Source organism: Rhodnius prolixus, unplaced genomic scaffold (genome assembly GCF_049639745.1).
Source record: "Rhodnius prolixus isolate KJV_2025 unplaced genomic scaffold, Rpr scaffold_2, whole genome shotgun sequence".
In the NCBI taxonomy this organism is placed as follows: Eukaryota; Metazoa; Arthropoda; class Insecta; order Hemiptera; family Reduviidae; genus Rhodnius; species Rhodnius prolixus.
The window spans coordinates 42831566-42859364 of record NW_027411592.1 but is presented as its reverse complement, the minus strand read 5'-3'; the positions used below and the strand labels follow the sequence as shown (position 1 = coordinate 42859364).

General features: G+C 33.8%; 2 protein-coding genes across 7 annotated transcripts in view; both read left to right on the top strand.

Moving 5' to 3' along the window:
* Nca (neurocalcin homolog) overlaps window positions 1–27799 on the top strand; it is a 430495-nt gene that overhangs the window by 341769 nt on the left and 60927 nt on the right. The gene's annotated exons all lie outside the window — the stretch shown is intronic.
* LOC141449705 (neuronal calcium sensor 2) overlaps window positions 1–27799 on the top strand; it is a 419318-nt gene that overhangs the window by 341578 nt on the left and 49941 nt on the right. For 4 of the 5 annotated variants that reach the window (XM_074119368.1, XM_074119367.1, XM_074119369.1 and 1 more), the window contains one exon: window positions 18169–18282. In XM_074119368.1, the coding sequence (XP_073975469.1) occupies window positions 18172–18282 (111 nt within the window). In that variant the 5' untranslated portion in view covers window positions 18169–18171. Of the gene's footprint in view, window positions 1–12293; window positions 12453–18168; window positions 18283–27799 lie in introns of those variants that run through there. The other variant, XM_074119370.1, reaches the window with a different exon arrangement.

Sequence of the window (27799 nt, the reverse complement as noted above, 5' to 3'; positions counted from 1 at the left end):
CAGCCAAAAATGAGAAATGGTTTTTGGGCTTAAATAGAATTGAAGTGGTCAGTGAATATAAATATCTCGGCATAGTTCTTACCCCCACATTATCTATGTCTAAACACTTAAAAAGCAAGTCATCAAAAGCAAAACTGAGCGTAAACTTAATATGGTCACAATTTATTGATAATAATAATATTTCATATTCATCAAAAATTAGAATTTTCAACTCAGTTACTAGAAATATCATTTGCTATGGTGCCCAATTGTGGGGATGGAAAAGATATGACGAGGTTGAGAGGGTTCTTTATTTTTTCATGAAGAAATTAATGAGATGCCCAAAATACGCACCCTCAGCGTTAATACATTTCGAAACCAAATTACCGCCTATTTTCCTTTACACATTAAAACTGCACTATAAATATCTACTCAGATCCTTAAACCTTTCCGAAAATAGATATCCCAAAATTTTAGCTACTGAAATAATAAAAAAGAATATTTTTTGGTTTTCAGAAATTAAGAGTCAGGCTGAAAAATTTAATATTAATTTTAATTTAAACTTCACAAATTGTAACAATAGCGTTTTGTGGAAAACTACGCTTAATATTATAATTGAATCTTTAAACAGTGATTTTAATAACATTTGCAAACTGAAGGTATTTAATACAAGTTATTACCCATTTTATAAAGAACTTCATTATACTTTAGAGGATAAATTGTATTTAACTGATGCTTTTTCTTTGAAATCAATGAGATGGATATTTAAAATTCGAGGTGATCTATTACCGTTGAATTTCAAATATTTTAAGAATACCGACCTTGAATGCAATCTATGTGTCAGTAATGAGTATGAGGACCTGTTTCACTTCCTGGCGGATTGTCCAGCATTGGCTGAACTGCGCGGTCGTTACTTTGGTTCGCCTACTCTTTCTAGACAGAGCTTTGTGGATTATTTAAACGGCAAAGACTGGGTTGCTTTGGTTCAGTATTGTACTGTAGCTTATGCAAAACGAGTATCACTTATTAATCCAGGATAATTATAAATCTATTTTTTGTTTTCCAATTTTCGGTTTAATGCTTTATGTTTTATATTGTATAGTTAAGACAGAAAGAAGGAAGTATATAAGGTAATAATAATAATAACAGTATAAAAATAATAATAATAATAATAATTTAAAAAAAAAAAATATATATATATATATGTTGATATATATATATATTAATATATATATATACAAAAATAAATAAATACAAAATGCAACAATAAATCATAGACTCCACGGACGGTCAATGACCATGTTGTTTGTCTTTATAAGGAATTTATTTTTAGTTTTATTTAATTTCACTGTAATTGAAATACTATTTTACATGTATGTAATTTTGTAATTTTGTAAATTAAATAAAGACTTCTTCTTCTTCTTCTTCTTCTACTCAGTAAAACCGAGTGTGTAAGAGCACAAAATTTCATACGAATAATCTGTTGTTTACTGTGGGAGTTATAAGGGCCCCATTTCACAGCAAAACCATGACCCAAAAAAAATTCAACTCTCAATATCTTCTCAACTAACGGATTTGTAATCAAGAAAACTATAGCATACTACTCAGGAAAACCGAGTGTGTAAGAGCACAAAATTTCATACGAATAATCTGTTGTTTACTGTGGGAGTTATAAGGGCCCCATTTCACAGCAAAACCATGACCCAAAAAAAATTCAACTCTCAACATCTTCTCAACTAACGGATTTGTAATCAAGAAAACTATAGCATACTACTCAGTAAAACCGAGTGTGTAAGAGCACAAAATTTCATACGAATAATCTGTTGTTTACTGTGGGAGTTATAAGGGCCCCATTTCACAGCAAAACCATGACCCAAAAAAATTTCAACTCTCAATATCTTCTCAACTAACGGATTTGTAATCAAGAAAACTATAGCATACTACTCAGTAAAACCGAGTGTGTAAGAGCACAAAATTTCATACGAATAATCTGTTGTTTACTGTGGGAGTTATAAGGGCCCCATTTCACAGCAAAACCATGACCCAAAAAAATTTCAACTCTCAATATCTTCTCAACTAACGGATTTGTAATCAAGAAAACTATAGCATACTACTCAGTAAAACCGAGTGTGTAAGAGCACAAAATTTCATACGAATAATCTGTTGTTTACTGTGGGAGTTATAAGGGCCCCATTTCACAGCAAAACCATGACCCAAAAAAATTTCAACTCTCAATATCTTCTCAACTAACGGATTTGTAGTCAAGAAAACTATAGCATACTACTCAGTAAAACCGAGTGTGTAAGAGCACAAAATTTCATACGAATAATCTGTTGTTTACTGTGGGAGTTATAAGGGCCCCATTTCACAGCAAAACCATGACCCAAAAAAAATTCAACTCTCAATATCTTCTCAACTAACGGATTTGTAATCAAGAAAACTATAGCATACTACTCAGGAAAACCGAGTGTGTAAGAGCACAAAATTTCATACGAATAATCTGTTGTTTACTGTGGGAGTTATAAGGGCCCCATTTCACAGCAAAACCATGACCCAAAAAAAATTCAACTCTCAATATCTTCTCAACTAACGGATTTGTAATCAAGAAAACTATAGCATACTACTCAGTAAAACCGAGTGTGTAAGAGCACAAAATTTCATACGAATAATCTGTTGTTTACTGTGGGAGTTATAAGGGCCCCATTTCACAGCAAAACCATGACCCAAAAAAAATTCAACTCTCAATATCTTCTCAACTAACGGATTTGTAATCAAGAAAACTATAGCATACTACTCAGGAAAACCGAGTGTGTAAGAGCACAAAATTTCATACGAATAATCTGTTGTTTACTGTGGGAGTTATAAGGGCCTTATTTCACAGCAAAACCATGATCCAATAAAATTTCAACTCTCAACATCTTCTCAACTAACGGATTTGTAATCAAGAAAACTATAGCATACTACTCAGTAAAACCGAGTGTGTAAGAGCACCATATTTCATTCGAATAATCTGTTGTTTACTATGGCAGTTATAAGGGCCCCATTTCACAGCAAAACCATGACCCAAAAAAATTTCAAATCTCAATATCTTATCAACTGACGGATTTGTAATCAAGAAAACTATAGCATACTACTCAGTAAAACCGAGTGTGTAAGAGCACAAAATTTCATACGAATAATCTGTTGTTTACTGTACGAGTTATAAGGGCCCCATTTCACAGCAAAACCATGACCCAAAAAAATTTCAACTCTCAATATCTTCTCAACTAACGGATTTGTAATGAAGAAAACCATAGCATACTACTCAGTAAAACCGAGTGTGTAAGAGCACCATATTTCATACGAATAATCTGTTGTTTACCATGGGAGTTATAAGGGCCCCATTTCACAGCAAAACCATGACCCAAAAAAATTTCAACTCTCAATATCTTCTCAACTAACGGATTTGTAATCAAGAAAACTATAGCATACTACTCAGTAAAACCGAGTGTGTAAGAGCACAAAATTTCATACGAATAATCTGTTGTTTACTGTGGGAGTTATAAGGGCCCCATTTCACAGCAAAACCATGACCCAAAAAAATTTCAACTCTCAATATCTTCTCAACTAACGGATTTGTAATCAAGAAAACTATAGCATACTACTCAGTAAAACCGAGTGTGTAAGAGCACAAAATTTCATACGAATAATCTGTTGTTTACGGTGGGAGTTATAAGGGCCCCATTTCACAGCAAAACCATGACCCAAAAAAATTTCAACTCTCAATATCTTCTCAACTAACGGATTTGTTATCAAGAAAACTATAGCATACTACTCAGTAAAACCGAGTGTGTAAGAGCACAAAATTTCATACGAATAATCTGTTGTTTACTGTGGGAGTTATAAGGGCCCCATTTCACAGCAAAACCATGACCCAAAAAAATTTCAACTCTCAATATCTTCTCAACTAACGGATTTGTTATCAAGAAAACTATAGCATACTACTCAGTAAAACCGAGTGTGTAAGAGCACAAAATTTCATACGAATAATCTGTTGTTTACTGTGGGAGTTATAAGGGCCCCATTTCACAGAAAACCATGACCCAAAAAAATTTCAACTCTCAATATCTTCTCAACTAACGGATTTGTAATCAAGAAAACTATAGCATACTACTCAGTAAAACCGAGTGTGTAAGAGCACCATATTTCATACGAATAATCTGTTGTTTACTATGGGAGTTATAAGGGCCCCATTTCACAGAAAACCATGACCCAAAAAAATTTCAACTCTCAATATCTTCTCAACTAACGGATGTGTACTCATGAAAACTATAGCATACTACTCAGTAAAACAGAGTGTGTAAGAGCACAAAATTTCATACGAATAATCTGTGTTTACTGTGGGATTTATAAGGGCCCCATTTCACAGCAAAACTGTGACCCAAAAAAATTTCAACTCTCAATACCTTCTCTACTTATGGATTTGTACCTAAGGAAACTACAGTATATAATTTATATACTGTAAAGTGTAGTATATAAGTGAACAAAATTTCATGCCAATAATCTGTTGTTAACTGCCTGAGATAGTTGTAAGTCAAGGAACATCAATTAGTAAAGCTGCTAAAAAGCTCCCAGTCGCTCGAGTTACCCTACTGTACAAAGTGAAAGGTAAATCTACAGTCAGCAGACGAAAGGAGCCATGTACAGTACTCTCCTCTGCGAAAGAGGATTTTTTTTACTTTTGTGGATCACGTCCGTTGCCAGAGCTGGGTTTTCCTATCACTAAAAGCCATCTACTGATGAGTGTGTGGCAACTTTTTAAAAAACTAGATAAACCGAACCCTTTCAATAATAACCTACCAGGTTAATCTTGGTAGAATGTATTCCGGAACCGTCATCCTATCATTTCAAGAAGGATAAGCGAACTGTTTCTTGAGCCAAAGTAACCAATACTAGGGCCCAGAGACTGGAAGAAGGATAGAAATTGGTTTTGAAGTATTGTGTGATTAGGTGGACAGTACACTGAAGCGATGTTGTAGTGGAAGGGTTCACGTTGGAGAGAGATCACAGTAGGTTGTATGTAGTTTGTGGCATTGTGTGGAATGGGAAAGTGAGATAATAATTTTTTATGAGAATAGTAGAACCGCCATGTGCGGTACCATCAGGATGGTCAGTTCTGTTGGTTGAAATACTTAAAAAAAAGTAATAATTTTTGGTTGACATAAAAATCGAATTTACTGTTATTTAAATATTAATAATATGTAATACAATGTAATGGAGCGGCACAATTGTACCAACCAACACCTGGAGCCAAAATAACGGAAGATATTCTAAACGAAACTCGATTTTTTTCTTAAGCTCTAAATTACCGGTCGCTTCACCCTATTTGTTTTGTGTAAGTGCTTTTTTAAACTCATTTTTCGAAAAAATAAGCATACGCTTAAAAAAACCCTTTAGTCTGTTGTTTATTTTAAACTTCTCTGTCATAAACCTATTTATTTCAAACATTATTCTGAACAAAATTATTATTTAATAGGTCTGAGATCTGAGTATATCTATACCGATTTAAATCTTTTAAATCTTTAGATCTTTTAAAACGATTCCTCTTTTTTTTGTGATGGTGCGGATTTCAGCCTCGTCAAATTCGATGATAGGTGGGGTTAGAATGGTGTTGATGGGCATGGCTTACATTTTCGTTGAACTCGATGATTACCCGGTCAGATTTGGAGGTGTTTGGATCTGGCACAATTTAGGTGCGCCAGAACCGCCATTTTCCCTCTACTGATGGTTTTTATGAAGTCTACGAAGTTATTTAGTAAGAAAAATGGAGATTTTGTTACACTTTGTAATAAAATTATGACGACGCAGCTTTCCCAATCTTCTGTCCGAAGCGCCAGGGGCTGCCATATCTATTGTACTAGGTCAGCCATCAAATTTTAAAGTTTATATATCGATTTATTGAATATTGTCTCCTATCAAGGTACATGTAATTAGCACCTCATGAACAGTATTGTACATCCTTTTGTTATTATTGAATATATGCACTTTGAGTTGTCGGCATCTCAAAATGTCTTTTCTTCTTGAGAACAAAGCATTTATCTTTCTCATACTTTATTCATTCTTTTTGATCGCAATTATGTATCCGCTGATACTTTTTTAAGTAGCTCTTAAATAGATTGCTGTTGAATCATGTGTTTTCCAAGCAATTATTCTTTCATTTTGTTCCAAACTTAAGTTCACTACTATTGCAATACTGGACCTGCGATGCCATATCCTTTGTAATACTTCCTTTAGGAATCATTTTTGTTCCTCTTCTGCCGCATTATTTGTTTTTTTTTTGCATGTTCTGATTTGGTTAGCTGTGCATGTTAGAAGCGCTGCCAAATGAAATGTGGAATGTTAAGTCGTAAGATTCACGCACATTACCTCAAAAGCAGTTAACTGATTGTAAGGAGTATACCAAAGGTAAATTAATAGATAATTGTATATATAATTATAGATCGCGTCAAACTAATGATTAATTATTGAATTTAATTAAACTCGGCTAAGATGTCCCCCAGTAGTTAATAGTGGGAGCTAAGTTGTAATTTATCCCTTGCAAAAACAACCTGCTTACGTTAAAGGTGCGGAGCACGATTTATATTATTATCTCTTTGACTTTTGTTTTCTTTGATTTGAGAATTGATGTCACAGTCACTTTCTGAACTTATATTGCGTTTATCCACAAAGAGTGAGTGCAAGTGATTGATACTGGCAGCAGTTTACCTGATAAATTGCGTTTTGTGACATTGTAGCTTACATCCGTTTCTAAAGTTTGTCTAGAAATAGGATATCCGTTTCAGGAAAAGAGAGAAGAAGACTCTCGTCTCTAATCGCTTGGTGATGCTGATTTTTCTTTTTGGTGGTCGCTTATAAATTTGCTAGTTCATCCTTACTTCTTGGCACGCATCGTGGAGTTCAGTTCACCAAATTGCCTCCTGGTCTGGAGGAGTTTGTTGAAATAGTCTTACTGTTTCCATGAAAGTTCTTTTTATAAAAAAAAAATTAAATAAAAGTTATTTCTTAATGAAAAAGTGTGATTTCAAACAAACGATTGTGACAATGAAAGTAACGGGGGTAATCTAAACTATTGTTCGCACATTAGAATATTGAACAATACATTTTCAATGCAACAAATTTATTAAAGTTTCAGATTAAAGATTTAGATGCACGAATTGTTTACATATAGAAAAAGAATGCTTTGAATTAAACCAAACATTTTGTGATAAGAACATCTTTCTCCTAATCTGTTAGGATTTTCTTAGATTTGCATAGTAAAACACCTTTGCATTATATCTGCTATAGAAAGTGCGAAGTGGGGGGTTGTAAATCTTATGCATAATGCATGGAGATATTGCAGTACACCCACACTTGCAGACGCTGTTTTCCATTACACTTGTTATGTGCAAGCCGTTAAGATTCACTGCTTTATAAATTTTATAATTTCTTGTTAGATATTTTATTTTATTTCCTGTTTGTTTGTTTCTTTTTTATGAAAGTTAATTACAGAGTTATTACTTTATTATAATTAGCAGATGTGCTAGAGGCGAGGTTCGCAAAGCTAAGATGTATTGTTAGTTAATGAGTTCGATTCCCGGTCTAGGCCTTGGATTTTATTTAATGATTAATATGATGGTCAAGTTGTTTGCTAAATCTTTGATACGTTTTTATAATCATTTGTTTTAGTAGGTTTAAACTGACCTTTCAAACATCATGCATATCCGCTAAGGCTTTCATTTTAAATTTCTTTCCTCAAATTATAAATTATTTACCAAAAAGGTGATAAATTTTGTTGATAAAGAGAACGTCACTAAATTAAGTGGCCTAGTGGGGCTAGCTTTATACAGCCAACTAATAATATTTTGTGATCTTATTAGGCTTAAGAGTGCCTATAACCAGATTTTGGTCCATCCCATAGGAATTCTTGCTTTTAAAATGATTGAACATAGAATTGCTTATTGAGAATTGCATTATTCCCTCGCCTTATTTGGTACATAACCCTTATTTTCTTTTCATAACCTCATTATTTAGCAATATGTTGGTTTTGAAGAAGATGCACATTTTGATTTACATATAAAGCATTTATAGAGGAGAACCGGTATTTTTTTTATATATTTCTTTATTTTATTTTATTAGTAAGGCCGGTACTAATTTAAATAATTCATTTTTTTAAAACTGCAATCGATATGTTTCTTAAAAAATAAATAAATAAAATAATCAACATTATTTTTAGAATTCTTTCTTATTTATGCAAATACTTGCCATTTTAACGGAGAAGTAATAATACAGAATTATTATTAAGTGTAATTGCTATATGTATATCTGACAGAGTTAATTTCTAAGTAAAATTTGGAACAAAATAAAAAAAATCAAATATTATCTGCTGTTATCATCATATGTACATCCGCTGGATCTATTTTAAGAGAACTTCAATATAACCAAATAACACTAAAGCCAGAGAATGATTATTGTTATATTTATTAAGTTATTTAGTGGCCCAGCACATCTCTTTGAAATCAGGAAGCCTCTTAACTTCAAATGAAATCTGTTCCAGAAGCAACAAAAAGAAAAGCTACGCAAAATTTAGCAGCTGAAATACAAGTTGGAAGACATTGCGATAAGCTATACCTTAAATAATGTCAATAATTTCACTTTAACTTAGCTATTGTTTCAAAATGGTCAATTTTTATGCAACGAACTACTGAGTAGGAGCTGAGTTTGCCCGCTCTTTGCTCAAGCTCAGGAGTTGGCTTTAAATCTTGAACATGCCATCTACACAGATTCCTTGGTACTACTTCGAACACTGTTGAGGAAACCTTGCGATAGTCCCTAGAACGGTAACTTGGATGCTACGAAAGAAATTGGTAGAAATTGAAGGTTGGTCTTCATCCAAACTAGTTGGAATTCAGAAGGACGACGCCGGAGATAGTATCTTCTAGCGCTTACTTCGTGAGCACGATGGAGGAGCTCCTTCGCCTCCTTGGCTGACGTTACCCTTCATTAGTTTAGCAGAAAATATTGATATTATTTAGAAATGCAGAGGTAAGCCTGTATTATAAATTAAGGCAGAATTTATTGTGATGTTTTGAATCCTTTTCCAACTGGTAAATTTTGAGCTGGTTTTATTGAAACTAAGAAGCATTGTGCTTCCTTCTGCTTCTTTCCCATCTCCACCGGGTTTGCTGGTCTAACTAAATTACTTCCATTACAATAATTGAGACTAAATGAGAGCTTAGATAAGCACTGAACTTATTATTTCTATACAGGTTGTAAGTCGAAACTTGGGGAGGTGATTAAGCAGCTTAAAAAATATTCTCTTCACTTTGGCCCGATTCTCAATAGTGTCCAAGATATTTGCATTTTTACCTTTTCTGTCGATATTTGCGTTTTCCACCATAAAAACGGCCGTAACTTTTCTATCCTTTATCCTACAACAAATCTGCTTATTCCAATCGAAAGATCATTAAATTTCCTATAAATTTGCTCAATACCGAGCCTCAAATCGTTTCTTATAACAGTGAAATTTTTTCTTTAATGTCTAAAACATACGTTCTCGATGATTATTGTTAAAATTTTCAACTGCATTTTTACAATGGTTAATGAATCAAGGAGTCACGTACTCGTAATTTCAGAAAAAGTTGCGCATTTATTGAGCTTCAAGACCATATGGATTTTTTTGGTTTTTAATAAAACCCTACTCCGAACAAAGCGGTGTAAATGCAGAAAACTGGGATTTTGCGTAACCGACTTTTAACTACCAATTTAATCAAATGTCAATTTTTGGAGAAGGAACAAAAAGAAAAGTAACCATTTTAGTTTTTAACAATTATTATTTAATAAAACGGAAGTAAAAAATAAAGTAGCAGTTGCTGCTTTCTGTTTACTGCAGCACATATAACTTCACCCCTCCATAAGAAAACCCTTTTCGATTAATGTCTCCTGAAAAAGAGGTTTCAAATAGAAAAAGAAAACTATATGTGCAAAAATTTATTCAAAATGTTGAAAAAAAGAAAATCTTTGCATTTTCGTTCGAATGATTTTTTTTTTTTTAATTTAGAAAGACGCAACATGTACAATTAATCTTTTACAGGCGATGAGCAAAAGTACCTTTCAGGGATTCTGTTGCTTCTATAAACATTGAAAATAAATAAAACAAAAATCGAAATAAAACATTAAAGAAAAGCTTTAACTACTCCCGCTTCCCTTTATCCTTTATTTTATCCTTTGAAGGCAATTCGCAGTTTGCACTCGTTCCTGTCCTTAGTTTACCCGTAGGCAAAAATAAAAAATAATTTTCCATCCAGCCCGTGGAAACCTATCCTTTTAAAAATCCTTGAGGCTAATACAAAATTAAAAAAAAAATCACAACTACACTAATGGTAAAAGATATGCCCAAGTAAAGAGAAAAACATTAAACAAACAGTATTTCCCTGTATTTGATATACCTTTAAAATATCTAATAGTAAGTCAAAGACTACCCATAAACCCCTTATGCTAATCACAACCGCACTACATGCAAACAATGAATTACTCTCACAGCATCACACACTTTGCCTAATCAATCTAGCCACCTATTTTCCACTTCTAGTAAAAGCCGAAGATGTTGAAGACAAACTTTACAAATCGGTGATTCAGTGGTAAAATACTCGTCTGTCCTGCACTGCCTTTTTTTCTGGAAAAGTGTTTCAAATAATAATTAGTGATCTACCTTGAATCCAATGAGCCTACCAAGTAAACAAATGAATCGGAAGAGTCATTTAAAAATCGTTTCAATGAATTGGCACTTTTTGCTGACCAAATTTAACCACGTTTTTTTCGCCCCTAAACCAAATATAGAATTTAAATGTTCCGCTATTTACTCTTAATGAGATATTCTGACATAAATTCCTTTTACAAATTTGTAAATACCACTTTTGGTACTCAGGCAGCCTCAGTAAGTGTAATTTTGGTGTGATGTTTTGGTTTTCGACCGTTATTAGATTATAATAGGGAAATTATAGAGGTGTGGTCAATAAATATTGTAGACAAATTTCTTCAGGGTCTGTTCAAAAGGAATAATACATTAATGTAAATATAAACTGATTAAATAAAAAAATATATAAAATTTTTTTAGAATAAAGATTGAAAATTTGAGGATTATCTAATTTTGGCGTGAACTTAAAATCGATACTCCGCTCGATCGTAATACTCATCTTATGGAGAGTATAAGGAAGTACATAGTACTATTGTTTAAAAAAGTATTTATAATTTGATTTGAAAATGAGATTGAAAGCGGTGGAATTACGAACAAATTAAAAACCCTTAAGCAGATCTTTTAAAAATTCAAGAAAATTAGAAGAAATTAGAAGATTCATTGGTAGTTGGACGTACAGCCCACCTGAAAAAATAGGCAATTACTTTACTTTATTTTCATCCGTTTTATATTTTTATCTACTTTTATTAGGCTAAATCATCAGGTTTGTGAAGAGAAATTAGGCTTAAAAATTTTGTGTTACCTTTGATTATGTTTAATATTTAAGTGCGGAGTGCTGTATAGTGTTGGTGATGTGATTAAGTGCGCGGACCCTGCAGACATTAATGGAGGCTGAAAGTCGAATCTTGTTTCTTTTTCATAAATTACAACCAGAATGTCCCTTAATTACTTGAATAACTTTTGCATTTCTTAACAAGAAAAACTGCAATGTGTTAATGACTTAACAGTGCTACTTTGATGATGATGATCTCCGTAAAGCTAGACTACTTGATTGATTGGTCGAAACACTTTAGTTTTAACTTTCTTGAAACATTAAAATTAAATGATAACCTGTACACATAAACTTTTAATCAACATGCAGATCGATTATATTTAATATAATAATAAGAATGTGGAATTATTATTACCTATATTTTTAAATTAAGGAGCTTTATATCTGGAGACATTGATTCTCGGAGCCTTTTTCTTTTCACTGCCGGCCTGAGGACAGTGTTTTGTTGTGGCAGATAATGCGGCCCATTACCGAATATCCTAGAGAGCAGTATAGGTTTCAGAGAAGAGAAAAACCTAAGAGTATTCCTAACATCGGTCCAGTTACCATATTTGTTTAATTATCTTCCAGAATTTTACAATTCATTTCTTAATACTAAAAGTTTAAAACGATTCACATACGAGTGAAGACAAAATTATTAAAACCTTAAATCATGAATTTAAATTTATGCTGTTAACAACAAGAAACAATAACTCTAAGCAAACAAAATAATCACTGAACTAATCTCCTTCCCATGATAATAAGCTAATATTCAGACAGTTTGTGTGTGATAAGATGCCAGAATCTCTATACGTAAGTTGAAGACAAATTTCTCTGCACAATTCAGATGATAGAGGCTCTGAAGATAGATGAAAATCCAAATCCAGTCTGAATGATCGAAAATAAGCTAGCTTTGGATGAACCGTGTGCAATTGGTCTAGCTTCTAGCAGGTAGGAGAATGTAAATACTCGATAAAATATCATGAATTATCTTTTATTCTTATTCTTCTTTATGTGCCTCATATTTTTGGATGCATTGATAAATGTATTTTAGTTATTGATTGCATCCATTGCTACAGTTTAGCATTATACTGTAACTTTTTTACAACTTCTATTATATTACCCAACTAAAATTCCTTTGGGCCTGCCCCCGGATAAATAATTCGTACGACATTGACACAATAACATTTCGACCTCCTACGCATTCAAAATACTATATTTCATCTCATGTTTTCAAGTTATTTTATGCAGTTATAAAGTTGTGTTTCTATTTTTATTATTTTCTTTCTTTTACAACTTTGCGAACCTGTCGAATTTTCGAAATTGTACTTCCATGTGCTCGCTTGCGTGAGTTTAAAACAAAATTTCTAGTAGCATATAATCAAATAAATCATAAAACTCGATTTTATATTTTGGTACAATCGTTACTTCCAATAATTTTGGTTCGAAGTCCGTGAATTTTTGAAAATGACTTCAAAAACTTTCTTCGAACTTTTAGCCCCCGGTCCATTAGTTTTTGAGACAAATGGCATAAAACTATTTGCTCTTTTGCCCTTTAAATTTTTAAAACTTTAATATTTTTAATTGCTGCCCACTATAAGACAGTGATACGCGGTAAGTTAACACGTTTAAGACGAGTATTGTCCTAGAGACCTTGCCGCCGGAAGTGAGAATCTTTGGGGTTAGTTTAGACTACCATTCTTAGTCCTATGAAGATTTGCAGATGTGAGGTATTACAGGTAAAAACAGAAGGTGACTTTTGGTAGGAAAGTATTGTTTCGAAGCGATGAATGAATTAGTTGTAGTTCGATTATGAGAAAGGAGAAAGATGTCGGCGAAAAATTTGGAACAGTCTGTACCAGAAATTGGTGTTATGCTTCATTAAGGGCGATTCTAAAAAATTAGAATAATTTTTAAAGTGCCAAATTGACTATTTATAAAACAATTCCACAAAGACCTGGATTCTCTGGTTGCTACAACTGAGTTCATGTCGATTTGCCGATTTGAACGGAGGGGCAAATATTACGTAAATATCTTTGGTCCAATAGTGTAGAGTTGGATATTCTGTGCGAGGAAGTACTCATAGCTAAAAGACTTATTTTAAGGTGAGTTCTTTAACGATCTTGCGGCAAGAGCTATGATTTCCAAGCTCCGGTGAGTTCTTGCTCCGCAGAGAGAGAAGTCGTGATCGGATGGATGGACATTCGAGGAAACGAAGGTTCAAAAATCTACCTTGCCTTAGATAGGTGAAGGTGCGTCAGTGGAGGTAGGAGGCGAAATATTGGCAGGCTTTATTGAAGGCAAGGTCCAGCACGGGCCGGAGCGCAACAGAAAGAAATACTTGGTCTGTGAGGTAGATTCTACTTCTCGGGACTTATTCAGTGTTCTGGTTATGTAATGTGTGCATAAAGATAATATTCTTTAATCAGTCTCGATGGAAAAGGAAATATTTAATATAAGGTCGGGTTTTTGAGGTTCAAAGTGAACAAATATCGCCATCAAAAGCGAAATATGAATCTGAATTTACAGTCTGAAACGCTTTCGATTACAGATTACACGAAATGTTAAAATTGAATGATCATTGTTGTTCTATCAATATAATAAGTTCTAGTGTGAAGATAAGAGATCATTAACCGCAAACAGTCCGCTGTGGTTCAAGATGTTGTGAGTATCTACTGAAAGGCAAATATTCCAAAAATTTTGATGACCTCTGATTCTTTGTAAATTAATAACAGTCATTCTTATAATTCCTTTCTAGCTACAACTCGATCATTCTAATGCTTTCTCACATTACTGAAAATGTTGTGTTTTTTCGCTAACAAGTTCTTGTTAACTTGAAATTGCTAAATGAATTAGATTCCCAAATAAGCTAGACGCTTCTCTGAAGTTCCTTGAACACGTGGCTGGAAATCGTCACGGATGGCCAGCAAGAAATGGTCCAGCTGAAGATGGCCTAATTACATTTTCATCGTTAGATGTTGTCATTATCTGCATTAAGGAGGCAAAATATCTTAAGAATTAGTTAGCCAGTCATCTTACAAGTTTGTAATCAACTAAAACTAGAATGAAAAGTTTATTCGACATTGTATTGAGTCACGTCCCTATAGTATTGTAATAAATGTAATATTTTATTTAGAGACGGAATTTTTATTTTATTCAGTCGATTGATTGTATTTTCATTAGATATTTATAAATACAGGCGCCACGATAGCCGAGCGGTTAGAGGCGGAGTCCGCAAAGGTAAAATATATTGTGGTATACTGGGTTCGATTCCCAAACAAAGCTTTGGATTTTATTTAATGTTTAATGTAAGAAATTTATTAAAGTACGGTTGCTAGTCGCTTACATTCACGATACCTAATTATTAGTTATTTTGGAAATACCTACAACTACTATAATTTTTTCCAAATTACGAGAAGCAACTACTCATTGAATTTCCAGTTTCTTTTATATGAGAACTTTATCCTCGAAAAGCTGATATTTTCTGAGGGAAGATTCTGTAAAGTTAAAGATACATGGACGACTGCCTAATATATTATTCTCGCTGCTTCTTAATTAATAACTTGGCAAAAATTATGTGGTTTGCAAGTACAACACTTGAGTAATAGTTTTATATTTCCTGAAAAATAACGCCAATGATTGTTAACTTGGAATGTAAATTGTGTATGTAATAATCATCTTTATGAATGGATAATTGGAGCGAAAACATTGGATATGCGTGCTATAGTGGTATGTGGATGAGGGGGTTCGCTAAATCATCCGACTTAAACTAGGCAGGCAGCGCTGAAAGCAATCTCAGAGCCTAAGCTCGTTGTAATTAGGGTTATCTTACAGCTATTGTTGCTAACACCAATTAGATCTTAATTGTAATAATTGCAGCTAGAGAATGTGATTATTGCAATTTGATATACGAGAGTGTTCTCAATAGATTTTGAAGATTAATTCGTTTTTAAATTCAGAAGAATCAGTTGGGTAAATTTATTTTTGTTTTAGAAAATTCATCTCATTTATTCTTCTCAAACCAAAAATTTGTTTTTTACAAATTCTGTTTGTAAATGAACTTAAACGCGTCATTGGTGAACAGAGCAGATTGCGGGTTTGTCTTCTGAGCCCATCAATTTGAATTCAGACGAGAACGTTCTAGCATGGTTTTTCTTTCAAGCAGAGGTGCTTCTTTTGATGGAATTCGCTCATACGGTTGTTCAAGAATAGACAGCCCTAAGTTAAGAAACTATTGGTCTCTCTGATTTCAATTTTTTGAGGTTTCAGTTTCCTGGTGGCTTGAGTATTTCAGGATTATAAATAACGAATAAGCTGTTGTGGCTGCACTGGAAGATGCTTCTTTAGTCATGATGACTTCGTAACCTATTTATTTTTGTCCTTCCTGGAGTTGTAAATAGAACTCTGGCATAACTGGGGGATCCCATACTAACTGCCGCCAAGCCAAGAAGACATAGGATGGTCTGGATGACTCAGAAACTTTATGCAGTTCCTGGATTCACCCGATTGTCCAATTTAGTGTACCGTTTCCTCAATTGTGGCCTCACCCAGTCTACTATCTGTGCTGCCAGTGTGAACGGAACTAGGCGCCTCACAGCATTTTTGCCCCTATTACAGAACTTAATTTCTTTACCTCGGGAAAGAAATGGCCTTCGTTTCCAATATTATTTCGTCGTGTTTGTTAAATGTACTTCCAAGGTTTGTACTAAGCCCTGGGAGACTAGACCGCGTCTATTCTAGTCTGCTGTCTCTATTATTACCTAGTATCCAGTAATTTACGATCATCTCGTATCATAGCTGATTTTTCTAGACGCTCCAGGTATCCCCTTCGGAATTAGTGACTTGTGTTTTGCCAACGCCCCTTTCTTGGTTAGAGCCGTCCTTTCTACTTTATTGTTTTAGCTGCTGCCAATATTATGACTGTGATAAAATAATTTTTTCTGAAGAGCAAAAAGTTTTTTTTCTGATTTTCTCTACATCTCCAATTAACGACTAATTACTCATCAAGCTGTCACCAAGTTTTTTTTGTAATCTCATTTTAACATTTTGTCGCTCTATGGCAGCCATTGAAGGTAAACTATGTAAAACCTTAATAAATGTTCAAATAAATTCGCTTATAACACTCTCTAATTTACAGATATAGGTGAACATTTCTGTTAATCTCTATACAAGGAAAGAACATTTCATAGATGTTACCAAACTTGTAGAGTTACGTCTTAGACGACCAAAACAAAATCATTTAGTACGGTCCACTTTCACCAAATACTAATGTTACGACGTCAAGATGTATCAAATTACTTCTCATTTTTCACTTCGCTTTATTAATTGCATTTTTGTGAGTTAATAAGTATCACTTGACTTTACAATCCGCCTCTAAATTAAAAGGGAAGTTACGACGGTTTTGACATGTGTAATTTTCAAAGAATATTTCTGTATGAAATGTGTATATATTTGTTTTAATTATTTATTTTTCAACTGCACACAATGGTGCAACAAGCAAAACTAATGAATAAGTGAGAATATATCGTACATACTCATACATATAAACACATGCACGCATTACCATAGTAACGTGTACGCCGACCAATCACTCTTGTAGCCATTAGTCAGCATCTGTTACTGCAAACATTGTCAGCCAACCTAGGACCTAGGTGTTGTAGTTACATGTTCACGGGGAGGCCATCGATACCTGAGTCTGCGTGAGGAGGATTAGTCGAAAGTATTCTATATGAAAGAGAGCTGATTAGAGGATTGTAATAAATTCCTTTGCAGCGGGATTGGGCTAAGTCTGCGACAGAAGGAATGAATTTAGTTAGGTGCATGGTGAAGTTGAGGACATTATTCGGGAGAATAAAATAATTAAAATAGCTTTCTGCACAGATGAATCTCAGCTAGATTTTAAAATTCAGCTTCAGATAATAGATGATGGCTTATCGTCAAAGTCATTCCGCACTTTAAGCTCTTAAGTTGAAGAAGCGTTGCTAATAGCAGTAGTGCTAGTAATATGTGATACCAACTCTATTTTATCAGAAGCACCTCACAGATTAAAGTACGCAGATTACCCCTGAAAGTAGTAATCTAAAACCAAAAAGTGTAGAAAATTTAACGTAAAATTAACAGTTACAAATCATTATTTTAATTAGTTTCTGTATAATCAACGAGAACTTTCAATTTTTCTGAGGAAACTTGGATTACCAAACTTTGACGAATTTGATGATTGATAAGTACGAGATCTTCAGCTCCCACTTGAGTTAAGCAACAGTAGTGAAGATTAGTCTCATATACTAGAAGAGTATTCGTGAAATTAGGGAACACAGTACTAATTGTCCTCACTGCTGAGTTGGTCGCAGTTTCTCTCATGAGTTTGGTGTATCAGCTTCTTGCAGTAATTCTATTACATTTTCCATTTATTTCTCTTATTCACCTTTTCAAATGATTGACCAGGAAATTGCTAACTAGACGTACCAATTTTATATTCCATTGGCTATGTTGTTTGGCCCAGATTTATGTAAGACAAATAGCTTTGTTCGTGGCTTCATCTAACACTTTCAATCTATTTTCTTTTTTGTTACTATTATTATTAATGACGTACACTATTGGATTTCCTTGCTGTTTTTAATATTGTATTTATTTCTGAATATTCACCACATGTTTTTGTATGTTGCAGACAATGGGCTGTTTCGGAAGTAAAGACAAATTGTCCAAAGAAGATATGGACTTCCTTAAATCGCACACGCGTTATGATGAAGCTACGATAAAAGAATGGTATAAAGGGTTTAAAGTAAGTAATTTGTATATTTGTACCATATATTTGTTACTTTGTTGCGCTTTTGGCAATTGTTTGTTGCGTATACTTGGGAGGTGAAATGCATTTAGGCACAATAGTGCTGGACTACAGTTGCCGGCTATACAGCTCTCGCACTTCTGGATATTGGATATTGGTGCTACCAGTATTACTTCAGAGATAGGCCTTTTCCTGTGCAAGATAAAACGTCTGTCTAACTGTGGTTCAAGTCAGAGTTCTTGCGATAAAGCATTCCCTAATATAACTTTGCTCGAACTAACTTTGTTCCGATTAACTTTTCTTGCTGCGCCCACTGCTTATGGAAAAATGCAACGTCATCTGTAACTTCGGGGCAGTAGAGGCAATCCTCAGCTTTGGCTTTCCCAATTCCTTTAAGTAGTACTGTACTCTAATGCTAACCTAAGAACTGAGTGTCATAGTACTTGACTTTACCCATAAGACCTCTCGAACCTTGCGGTCTCTCAAGCCTCTGTGTAACTTCGTTCTATCACGACTCTCATTATCTTAAGAAATTGTTCTTCTTTGTCTTCTCTTGTCGCTATTTGGTCCCAACCTCCGGCTTCATTAGGTGTTTTCTTCTTTCATTTATTTCTTTCTCTCACAAAGAACGCGATTGGTACCACTCAAGCGATTGTAAAAACTACCAGTTCTGATGTCCTACGATTTATATTTTTTACTTATCATATTGAACTTAATGTGTGATGCCAGATAAAATTGTGGTGGAAATTTAATGTTGCTTTTTAATCAATAATCGCTACATACCACCAAAACAGACGGGATGTCGATGTTTACTTTCAGTCGTGAATTTGATATGAAAATTCGAATTCATAAATATTCAATTTCAATTTACAACATGAAAAGGATAAATACATTTTTTTATTTTTCATATTATTATTTTTGCGTGATCAGAATGGGCTACAAGAAGTCACGATTAAATAAACTAATCAAAAAAATAAAGCAAATAGAATTGTAAAACAAACCATAATTTTTTTTTTAGCCTGGGACTAAAGAGGCATCATAGCCTGATGCGAAAGCATTCACAGGAAATCCAGAAAATTAAGAGCCAAAAAAAAGACAATAGAATTCTGGAATATTTGGTAGGATATTAAGCATAACAGATAAAACGGACATTTCGGAATAATTTTGAAAAAAATTGTGTGACACATCTCAAAATTCTAACTTGTACTTATCGTTCAAACTAAGGATTTCAGACGCAAGTTGAATCCTTACCAAAATTTCTACAGTTTTTAAATCGGTACATTACATTTAAATGTCACTGGAGGGAAGCATGCTTCGATGGATAAAATCCATATCCTCCTCTGAGGACCTAACCACATTTTCAACAGAACAAAGATTGATTGTATTCCAGAAAGATTGATGCTCTAATTTAATATTTCTTAAACTTTGGATTCATTACACGCTTCTCCTATTAATTCTGCAGTAAAACGGTAAGGTTACCCAACGTTATCCATTATTGGTGTCTAGATATGTTTTCAAATAATATTTAAAAGAGAAGGAGCACAAGCAGTGACTCGTTGAAACCTCTCTCATTTGGATGACTAAAGAAAAGAAATATAAAACACACCACTTCACAACATGGATATCCATCTGCTGGTGGTAGATGTTAAGTAGATCAACCATAAACATTGCATAAATCAGTGACGAATACATTAAAATTCACTGCATGATGCTCGAGAGTACATAATACAGTTTAAGGCATAAACAAAAAAATTGCCCCTACCTCGCAAAAAACACAAAAAAAAAATCAGGCTGACGTCACCCTACTTTAACACAAATGTCAACACAATAGTAGAACGCAGTTATTGTTCATTTCCTAAAAACATTTGGTGTAGTAGATTCTGTGACTGTTATGATAAAATGAAGCCCAACTTGTGCGTGCTCTATCCTCTTAAACATTACGTTCGTTTTGGTTTTTAATTGAAAGATAAGCCTGTTCAGTCTACAAATAATTTTTTATTTTGTATTATATTACAGATTTACGTTGCTCAGTTTGTGCTTTTAATCTATTTAACACTTTTCACTTTGTGATAAAGAATGTTCAAACATAATGATCCTTTCTGGCGTTTTGTTAAAGAGATGAAGCAGGAAGAAGTAAATAGCAACTTCTTTTCTGCATCCCTTTGGATGATTATTTATATGCATATATGTATATCCCTAAAAAGCAAAGAGGCAAAGATTTTTTAATCGAACGACAATTCATTGATTTAAATCGGTTCACTCATTGATAATTTAAACGATTGCAGTAATTCCTCTTAGTAGGTGCAAGAGCATGATAGCACTTCACAGCCACGTAGAGGAGCTTTAACCACTTATTTGAGCTGAATTTTATCAAAATCGGACTAAGCGTTATAGAAATATTGGTAGTAATAGTTTTAGAAAGGGCCTTACTTGGGTGGGGCAAACTCCCCTCCTTATGAGGCACAACGTCGAGGCTTTTAAAGTGCAAATCTGTACAAAATTTCGATTCGAATGACACTTCATTCATGAAAATCGGTTCACGTGTCGATAATTTGAAATGATTGTTATACTTCCTCTTAACAAGTGTAAGAGCTGATCGCCGCTTTAATGTTACGTAGGGGAGCCCTAACCCTATCATCCTACCAAATTTTATCAAAATCGGGCCAAGATTTACAGAGTAATTAGTAATAATAATTTTGAAGGGGGCCTTACATAAAGGGGGCTAACTCCTCTCCCATTCGATGCACAGCGTCGAGACCCCCAAAAGGCACATCTACATAAAATTCCGAATCGAATGATACCTCATTCATAAAAATCGGGTCGCGCGTTTAGGCGCTACGTTGTTTACAAAAAAGGTAACAACAAGAAGAAGAACAACAACAACAACAAGAACAAGAACAACAATTTTTGAAAATGCCGTTTTTGCTCATTTTCGGCAAATTTTTTCTCGAAACCTATTAGATCTGGGTTGTTGCAAAAAAATTACAGTTATAAAGGAGGATTTGCCCTTTATTTTAAAGAAAATTAGAGAATTTTATCTTTTATATAAAACTCCTTAACAAAAACTTACAGTTTAAAATGTTAAGTATAAGGGTTGATTAAACGCCAAAAGGTACACAAATCAGCGAGTACCCAACATTTCATTAATACTTCATTAATATTTAAGTAATTCTACTGCATTAATTTTCATTAATAAGTTATTTTTTAGAATTTATTAGATATCACAGACCCTTATGCTGGCTATTTTCGTCTACAAAATATATGTTCAAGTAGCACTGTAGATTGACTGTAATATCTAGTTATTTATAATAATCAAACTATTAATTACAGGTTAAAAAGAAAAACGTTATAAAAAATAAAATAAAAATATGAGGCTAAAAAATTCAAAACCTTTTTTTATAAAAAACTTACACCAATGATTTTGTTTATTTTATTTATTTAATTTTATTTTTAAATAAAAATTGTCGGTTTAAGTTCATTCTTCGATTAAAGTAATTGTTATTTTATGTAGTAGTCAAACGTTTATAATAATAGGTAATAATTATCTGGCTTTATCGCAAATAATATAGTTTTCTTCAATTACATTCTCCATCTAGGTGTTCTTCCCACAATGTTGTATATATGTAATATAAAGTAAATAAGATATGCTATATTTAGGACAGCTAATTATTCCAGTATTTTACTATAAGTAAAATTAGGGGGACTAAATTAAATTACAATAGAGAAATGAATAATTATTGTTTAATAATCTACTAGTTATTAACTGTGTGTTAATTGTGCTCACGAATATTTCGGTAAGACGAATTCAAGACAGTAGCCTACTCTAACTTTATCTTTACTTTAACATGCATGTACGTATATGTGATTTATCATAATTATACCAAAAAAATAATATAAATGAAGTGGCCAGCATAAGGGTCTGTGATATCTAATAAATTCTAAAAAATAACTTATTAATGAAAATTAATGCAGTAGAATTACTTAAATATTAATGAAGTATTAATGAAATGTTGGGTACTCGCTGATTTGTGTACCTTTTGGCGTTTAATCAACCCTTATACTTAACATTTTAAACTGTAAGTTTTTGTTAAGGAGATTTTTGTACCTTTTGGATAGACTGTCCTTTTTGTCTATTTTACAAGTTACATATCTGCTTTACAGATTTTTTTAAAATTTGGAATAAGCTATTCTATCATTATAACCTGATAAGGTGTTAACTACCACTGGAGAGATCTTTTTAAAGAATGATTGTAGTTGCGTTCCCCCAAACCATCCTCAATAACAATTTTTTTGAGAAAGTGTTTTGAATAACATAGGAAGGTATTTGTACGTAAATAGCAAAATTAAACTGCGATTTCAGTACTTCCTTTTAAGAGGAGTAAGAAAAATAAACTAGGATTGCAGTACTTCTCCCTAAAAGGCAAAGAGGCAAAGATTTTTTAATCGAACAATTCATTGATTTAAATCGGTTCACTCATTGATAATTTAAACGATTGCAGTACTTCCTCTTAGTAGGAGCAAGAGAATCAGCAACGTAGAGGAGCTTTAACCACTTATTCGAGCTGAATTTTATCAAAATCGGACTAAGCGTTATAGAAATATTGGTAATAATAGTTTTAGAAAGGGCCTTATTTGGTTGGGCAAACTCCCCTCCTTGTGAGGCACGGTGCAGAGACTTTTAAAGTGCAAATCTGTATAAAATTTCGATTCGAATGACACTTCATTCATAAAAATCGGTTCACGTGTCGATAATTTGAAACGATTGCTATACTTCCCCTTAACAAGTGTAAGAGCTGATCGCCTCTTTAATGTTACGTAGGGGAGCCCTAGCCCTATCATCCTACCAAATTTTATCAAAATCGGGCCAAGATTTACAGAGTAATTAGTAATAATAATTTTGGAGGGGGCCTTACATAAAGGGGGCTAACTCCTCTCCCATTCGATGTACAGCGTCGGGACCCCCAAAAGGCACATCTACATAAAATATTGAATCGAATGACACCTCATTCATGAAAATCGGTTCACGCGTTTAGGCGCTACGTTGTTTACAAAAAAGGTAACAACAAGAAGAAGAAGAAGAAGAAGAACAAGAACAAGAACATTTTTTGAAAAAGCCGTTTTTGCTCATTTTCGGCAACTTTTTTCTCGAAACCCATTAGATCTGGGTGGTTGCAAAAAAATTACAGTTATAAAGGAGGGTTTGCCCTATAATTTAAAGAAAATTTGGGAATTTTATCTTTTATAGAAAAACAGAAAAAAATTGTCAAAGTTGGGTGTTTTTCAACGTTACGCTTTTTCGTGCAGTTTTTGATGGTCAACCCTTATACAACTGTCCTACCGGACAGTTTTAAAGAGAAAAAAATTGTCAAAGTTGGGTGTTTTTCAACGTTACGCTTTTTCGTGCAGTTTTTGATGATCAACCCTTATACAACTGTCCTACAGGACAGTTTTGATTTTTAAAAAAAATCTTTAAATTGTTGATTATTTATTGTTTTTGTGGTCTTGTTTGTACATTAACCATTATTATTTTATGAGAGCTGGAAAAAACCAACATATTGGTATTCTCACAGTTACAGTTGGCTTCTAATGCCTCGATTTACCAATATGTTGGTGGAAAAAAACCAGCCCTATCTTTTCCAATATTCAATTTGAGGAATAGCGCAGCCTCTTTCACTTCTTTCTTCATCATGACTGCCACTCTTCTACTACCACATTGTAATGAAGAAAAAGTTAAGGGAAAAAATAAATTAAAAAAACTTAAATAAACATGAAAAAATTATACAAAGCAGAACAACACTTTTATTAATGTTTAATATAATATTTACGTAACACACTATCTACTAATATTTAGAGTCGTTTTATTATTTCAGAGTTTATTATATCTAGTTTTCTGTGATACTATATTTATGAAAATGAATATATAGTTTTCCTGACTGCAAATTGTTAAACTTAGGATGGAAGATTTGCGAGGAATCGGTCAAATAAAACAGTTCGTCTTTTTGCCAACGTTTCGACAAATACGAGGGTCGTTTGAAAAGTCCGTGCAAAGTCAGAGAGATAGCACTACTGGCGCGTATCGAGGTTATGTTTAGTTAGTAGCATCTCTTGGAAGAACACACACCAAGTTTCAGCCAGATCGGTCTATTTCTTTCTATTTGTTTGAATCGAGGAAGTCGAGTGATGTTCAAAAAATGGACGAAAAAGAATTTCGTGTGTTGATTAAACACTATTTTATGAAAGGCAAAACGCCTCAAGAGACTAAAGAGAAGCTTGATAAACATTATGGTGACTCTGCACCTTCGATTAGAACAGTTTATAAGTGGTTTCAAAATTTTCGGAGTGGCCATAGGGGCACAAGTGACGCTGAACGTTCTGGGCGCCCTGTTGAGGTTACTACTCCAGAAGCCGCGATTGCTCACGCTTGACCAAAAACGAAATCGTTTGAAGTGTTGCAAGGACGGTTTGCAGCTGTTCCAGAAGAATCCTCAGGACTTTAAGCGTCGTTTCGTCACTGTGGATAAAACATGGATACATCACTACACTCCTGAGACCAAAGAACAATCTAAACAATGGGTTACCAAGGGGGAATCTGCGCCAAAAAAGGCGAACACCGTTCCTTCGGCCGGAAAGATTATGGCGACTGTCTTTTGGGATTCGCAAGGAATAATCCTCATCGACTATCTGGAAAAGGGTAAAACTATTACAGGTGCATATTATTCATCGTTATTGGACCGTTTGAAAACCGAGCTGCAAGAAAAACGCCCATGATTGGCCCACAAAAAAGTCCTTTTCCTTCACGACAACGCACCAGCTCACACCTCAGCAGTTGTGGTCGCAAAATTAATGGAAATAGGGTTCTAACTCGTTTCACACACCCCCTATTCTCCAGACTTGGCTCCCTCGGACTACTATTTCTTCCCCAATATGAAGAAATGGCTGGCGGGAAAAAGATTTTATTCAAACGAGGAGGTGATTGCAGAAACGAATGGCTATTTTTCAGACTTGGACAAATCCTATTATTCGGAAGGGATCAACAAACTAGAGCAGCGTTGGACGAAGTGTATAAGCCTAAAAGGAGACTATGTTGAAAAATAAAAAAGGTTTACCCCAAAAAATTAAGTAGTTTTTATTTTTGCACGCACTTTTCAAACGACCCTCGTATATTGTTGTTTTATTTGACCGATTCCTCGCAAATCTTCCATCCTAAATTTATGAAAATATTAGTTCCTAACTATCTATGGGATAATCAGTAAGGAATAGATCTTCATTTACAGTCCAGTTACTAGTAGTGCAAATTTGATTAGAAAATGAGAAATCTTCTTCTTATAAAGTCAAATTTTCTTAATTGTGTTTAATATGGATGTATAACTTTCTCCCCAAAATTGGGGTTTATTTTTCTCTCTCTACTCTCCTTTTTTTACTTTACTCTCCTGTATTTTAGGTTTACTTTTTTAATTACTATTTTAATTGTAAATTTCTACTATCTTTCACTGTTTGTGAGAGAGGGTGTAGCGAAAGTTTGCAATCTGCAAGTGAGATTTTTTGCATTGATCTTTTACGGAATAATATTGTTCCCTAGATACCTTGGGTCTGAAAAGTGCATTTACTCTGAACTATATGTGTTAGCGTGCTTTTTTGTAATTATCCTCTATTTGAAAGAAACATAATATCCATCCATACAGAGTATTGCATGCATTTAGATGGAGCATTGCACATGCTTTTTTGCTGATTACAGTAGATATTCCATTTTTAGAACTTATCATTCCCAAAGTTCGTAATTTGTGATAAGAGGGAGGGTTCACGACAGGTTTTTTTCAGTTTATATTCGAAGATTGTGGTGGTTGCCTATTGTGAGGGAATCCCGTGCCAGCTGTTGGTTGATCCTTCGCTGACGATAGAGTGCATGGGTTTGGAAATTTTTTTTAAAAAATCCTTCTTTTCAGTGTCATCAGGCTTGGTCTTATTAAGAAATTTGTGAGAATGTGTGTGTACCTTGTATGTAAGAGAAGCCTTTGTGTGTTGTTAATGTCACAGTCAGCAAGTGTTTTGTGTGACAGAAACATATGTGCAAGTCAATCTACCACCAAACTGATCAATCAATTCAACCCATTGATTATCGATAAAAATCTGTACTGGTCAGGAACTTAGAAAAAAAAAAACTACGTACTAACGACGGTTTACAAAATGCTTGGCCTTTCGCTAATTTTAAAACCAAAAAAGTATTCCACTTTGAGGCTAAACGATCAATCCAGAAATGCAATTGTACGGAATATGTTTTCTTTTTGAATCTCTTGCAAATTATTGATCCGAAAGATTTGCCCTTGTGATTTTAATTACTATCGATGAGAATCACCGACACTTAGTTGGATCATTGTAAATCAGGGCAGAGCTAAACACAATTCAGGTGTAAATAAATCGATACATCAATAAATTATGCCTACTATTATAAATGGTTTTGACCTGGAAATGTCTTAATCGTTTAAAGTAAATTATTGAAGTTACTCCGTCAGAGCGGAAGTGTGTTGACCGTTTGCCGGTATACCTATTCATGTTAATTGACTACATATCCCAAATACTGAGTCCTACCTTATCTATTTAGGTCATTTTCATCAGTTGCTAAACCATTACTAGCTAAACACAGGTTATAAATTCATCCCTAAATGAGGACAAACATTCTTTCTCATTAATGTACATTTATCCTCATTGAGACATTATCTTTCTTGATTAAAACTGCCAGTTGGTAAGCAATTGAAATGTACTGTGTTGGTTATCAAATACATATTTCTACTTTAGAACTAGTTTCAATTTTTTCTACATTATGGAAACTGCGGTCTTTGTGTTTAGAAACAAAATGGAAAATTAGTTTGAAAACAGAAAATTAAGAAATAGGAGTTGTTTTTTTTACATTTTGGGAAATTACTAAAGGGTTTTTAAGTGTATAGTTTAAGGAGCAGCTTCACGCCTCCTTTCACCCATCACACCATTCTGTTACTATTTTGGGGGGCTCTGTCCCCTTAACTGGGCTTATAACCAAATTAAGCATCTAGTAAATGCATTTATAAATCAGGAAAAACAAATGTTCATTAACCTGTACAAGATTTATCAGATTGGGCATTAACCATGCCAATTTTGGTACATTAAGTTAAGATTCTGTGCAGTGATTCAGCCATTATTTTAGCCCAACTCGTAATTTCCGGTAATAACTCTTCAGTTTTTCCTCCGTCTAGAACTCTAGTACATGAAGGATATGCGTGAAACCCTTCTCTCTTTTTTTGCCGATTGTCTCAGGAACTTTACTCTGAGGTTTCGAATATACTCTAATAGCTTCAAAGCGTTTTACTTCGGTTGAGCAGATATGGACTTTGCCAATCCGGTTTGGAAAGAATTCTTTGCGTCATGATCTTATTTTGCGCAATGATATTGTAATCGCGTTTAAAATTAGAATTCTATGTTATATTATCTAAAAATCTATTTAGTTCAATTTGGATTATTTATTTCAAGTCGCAGTTTTAGT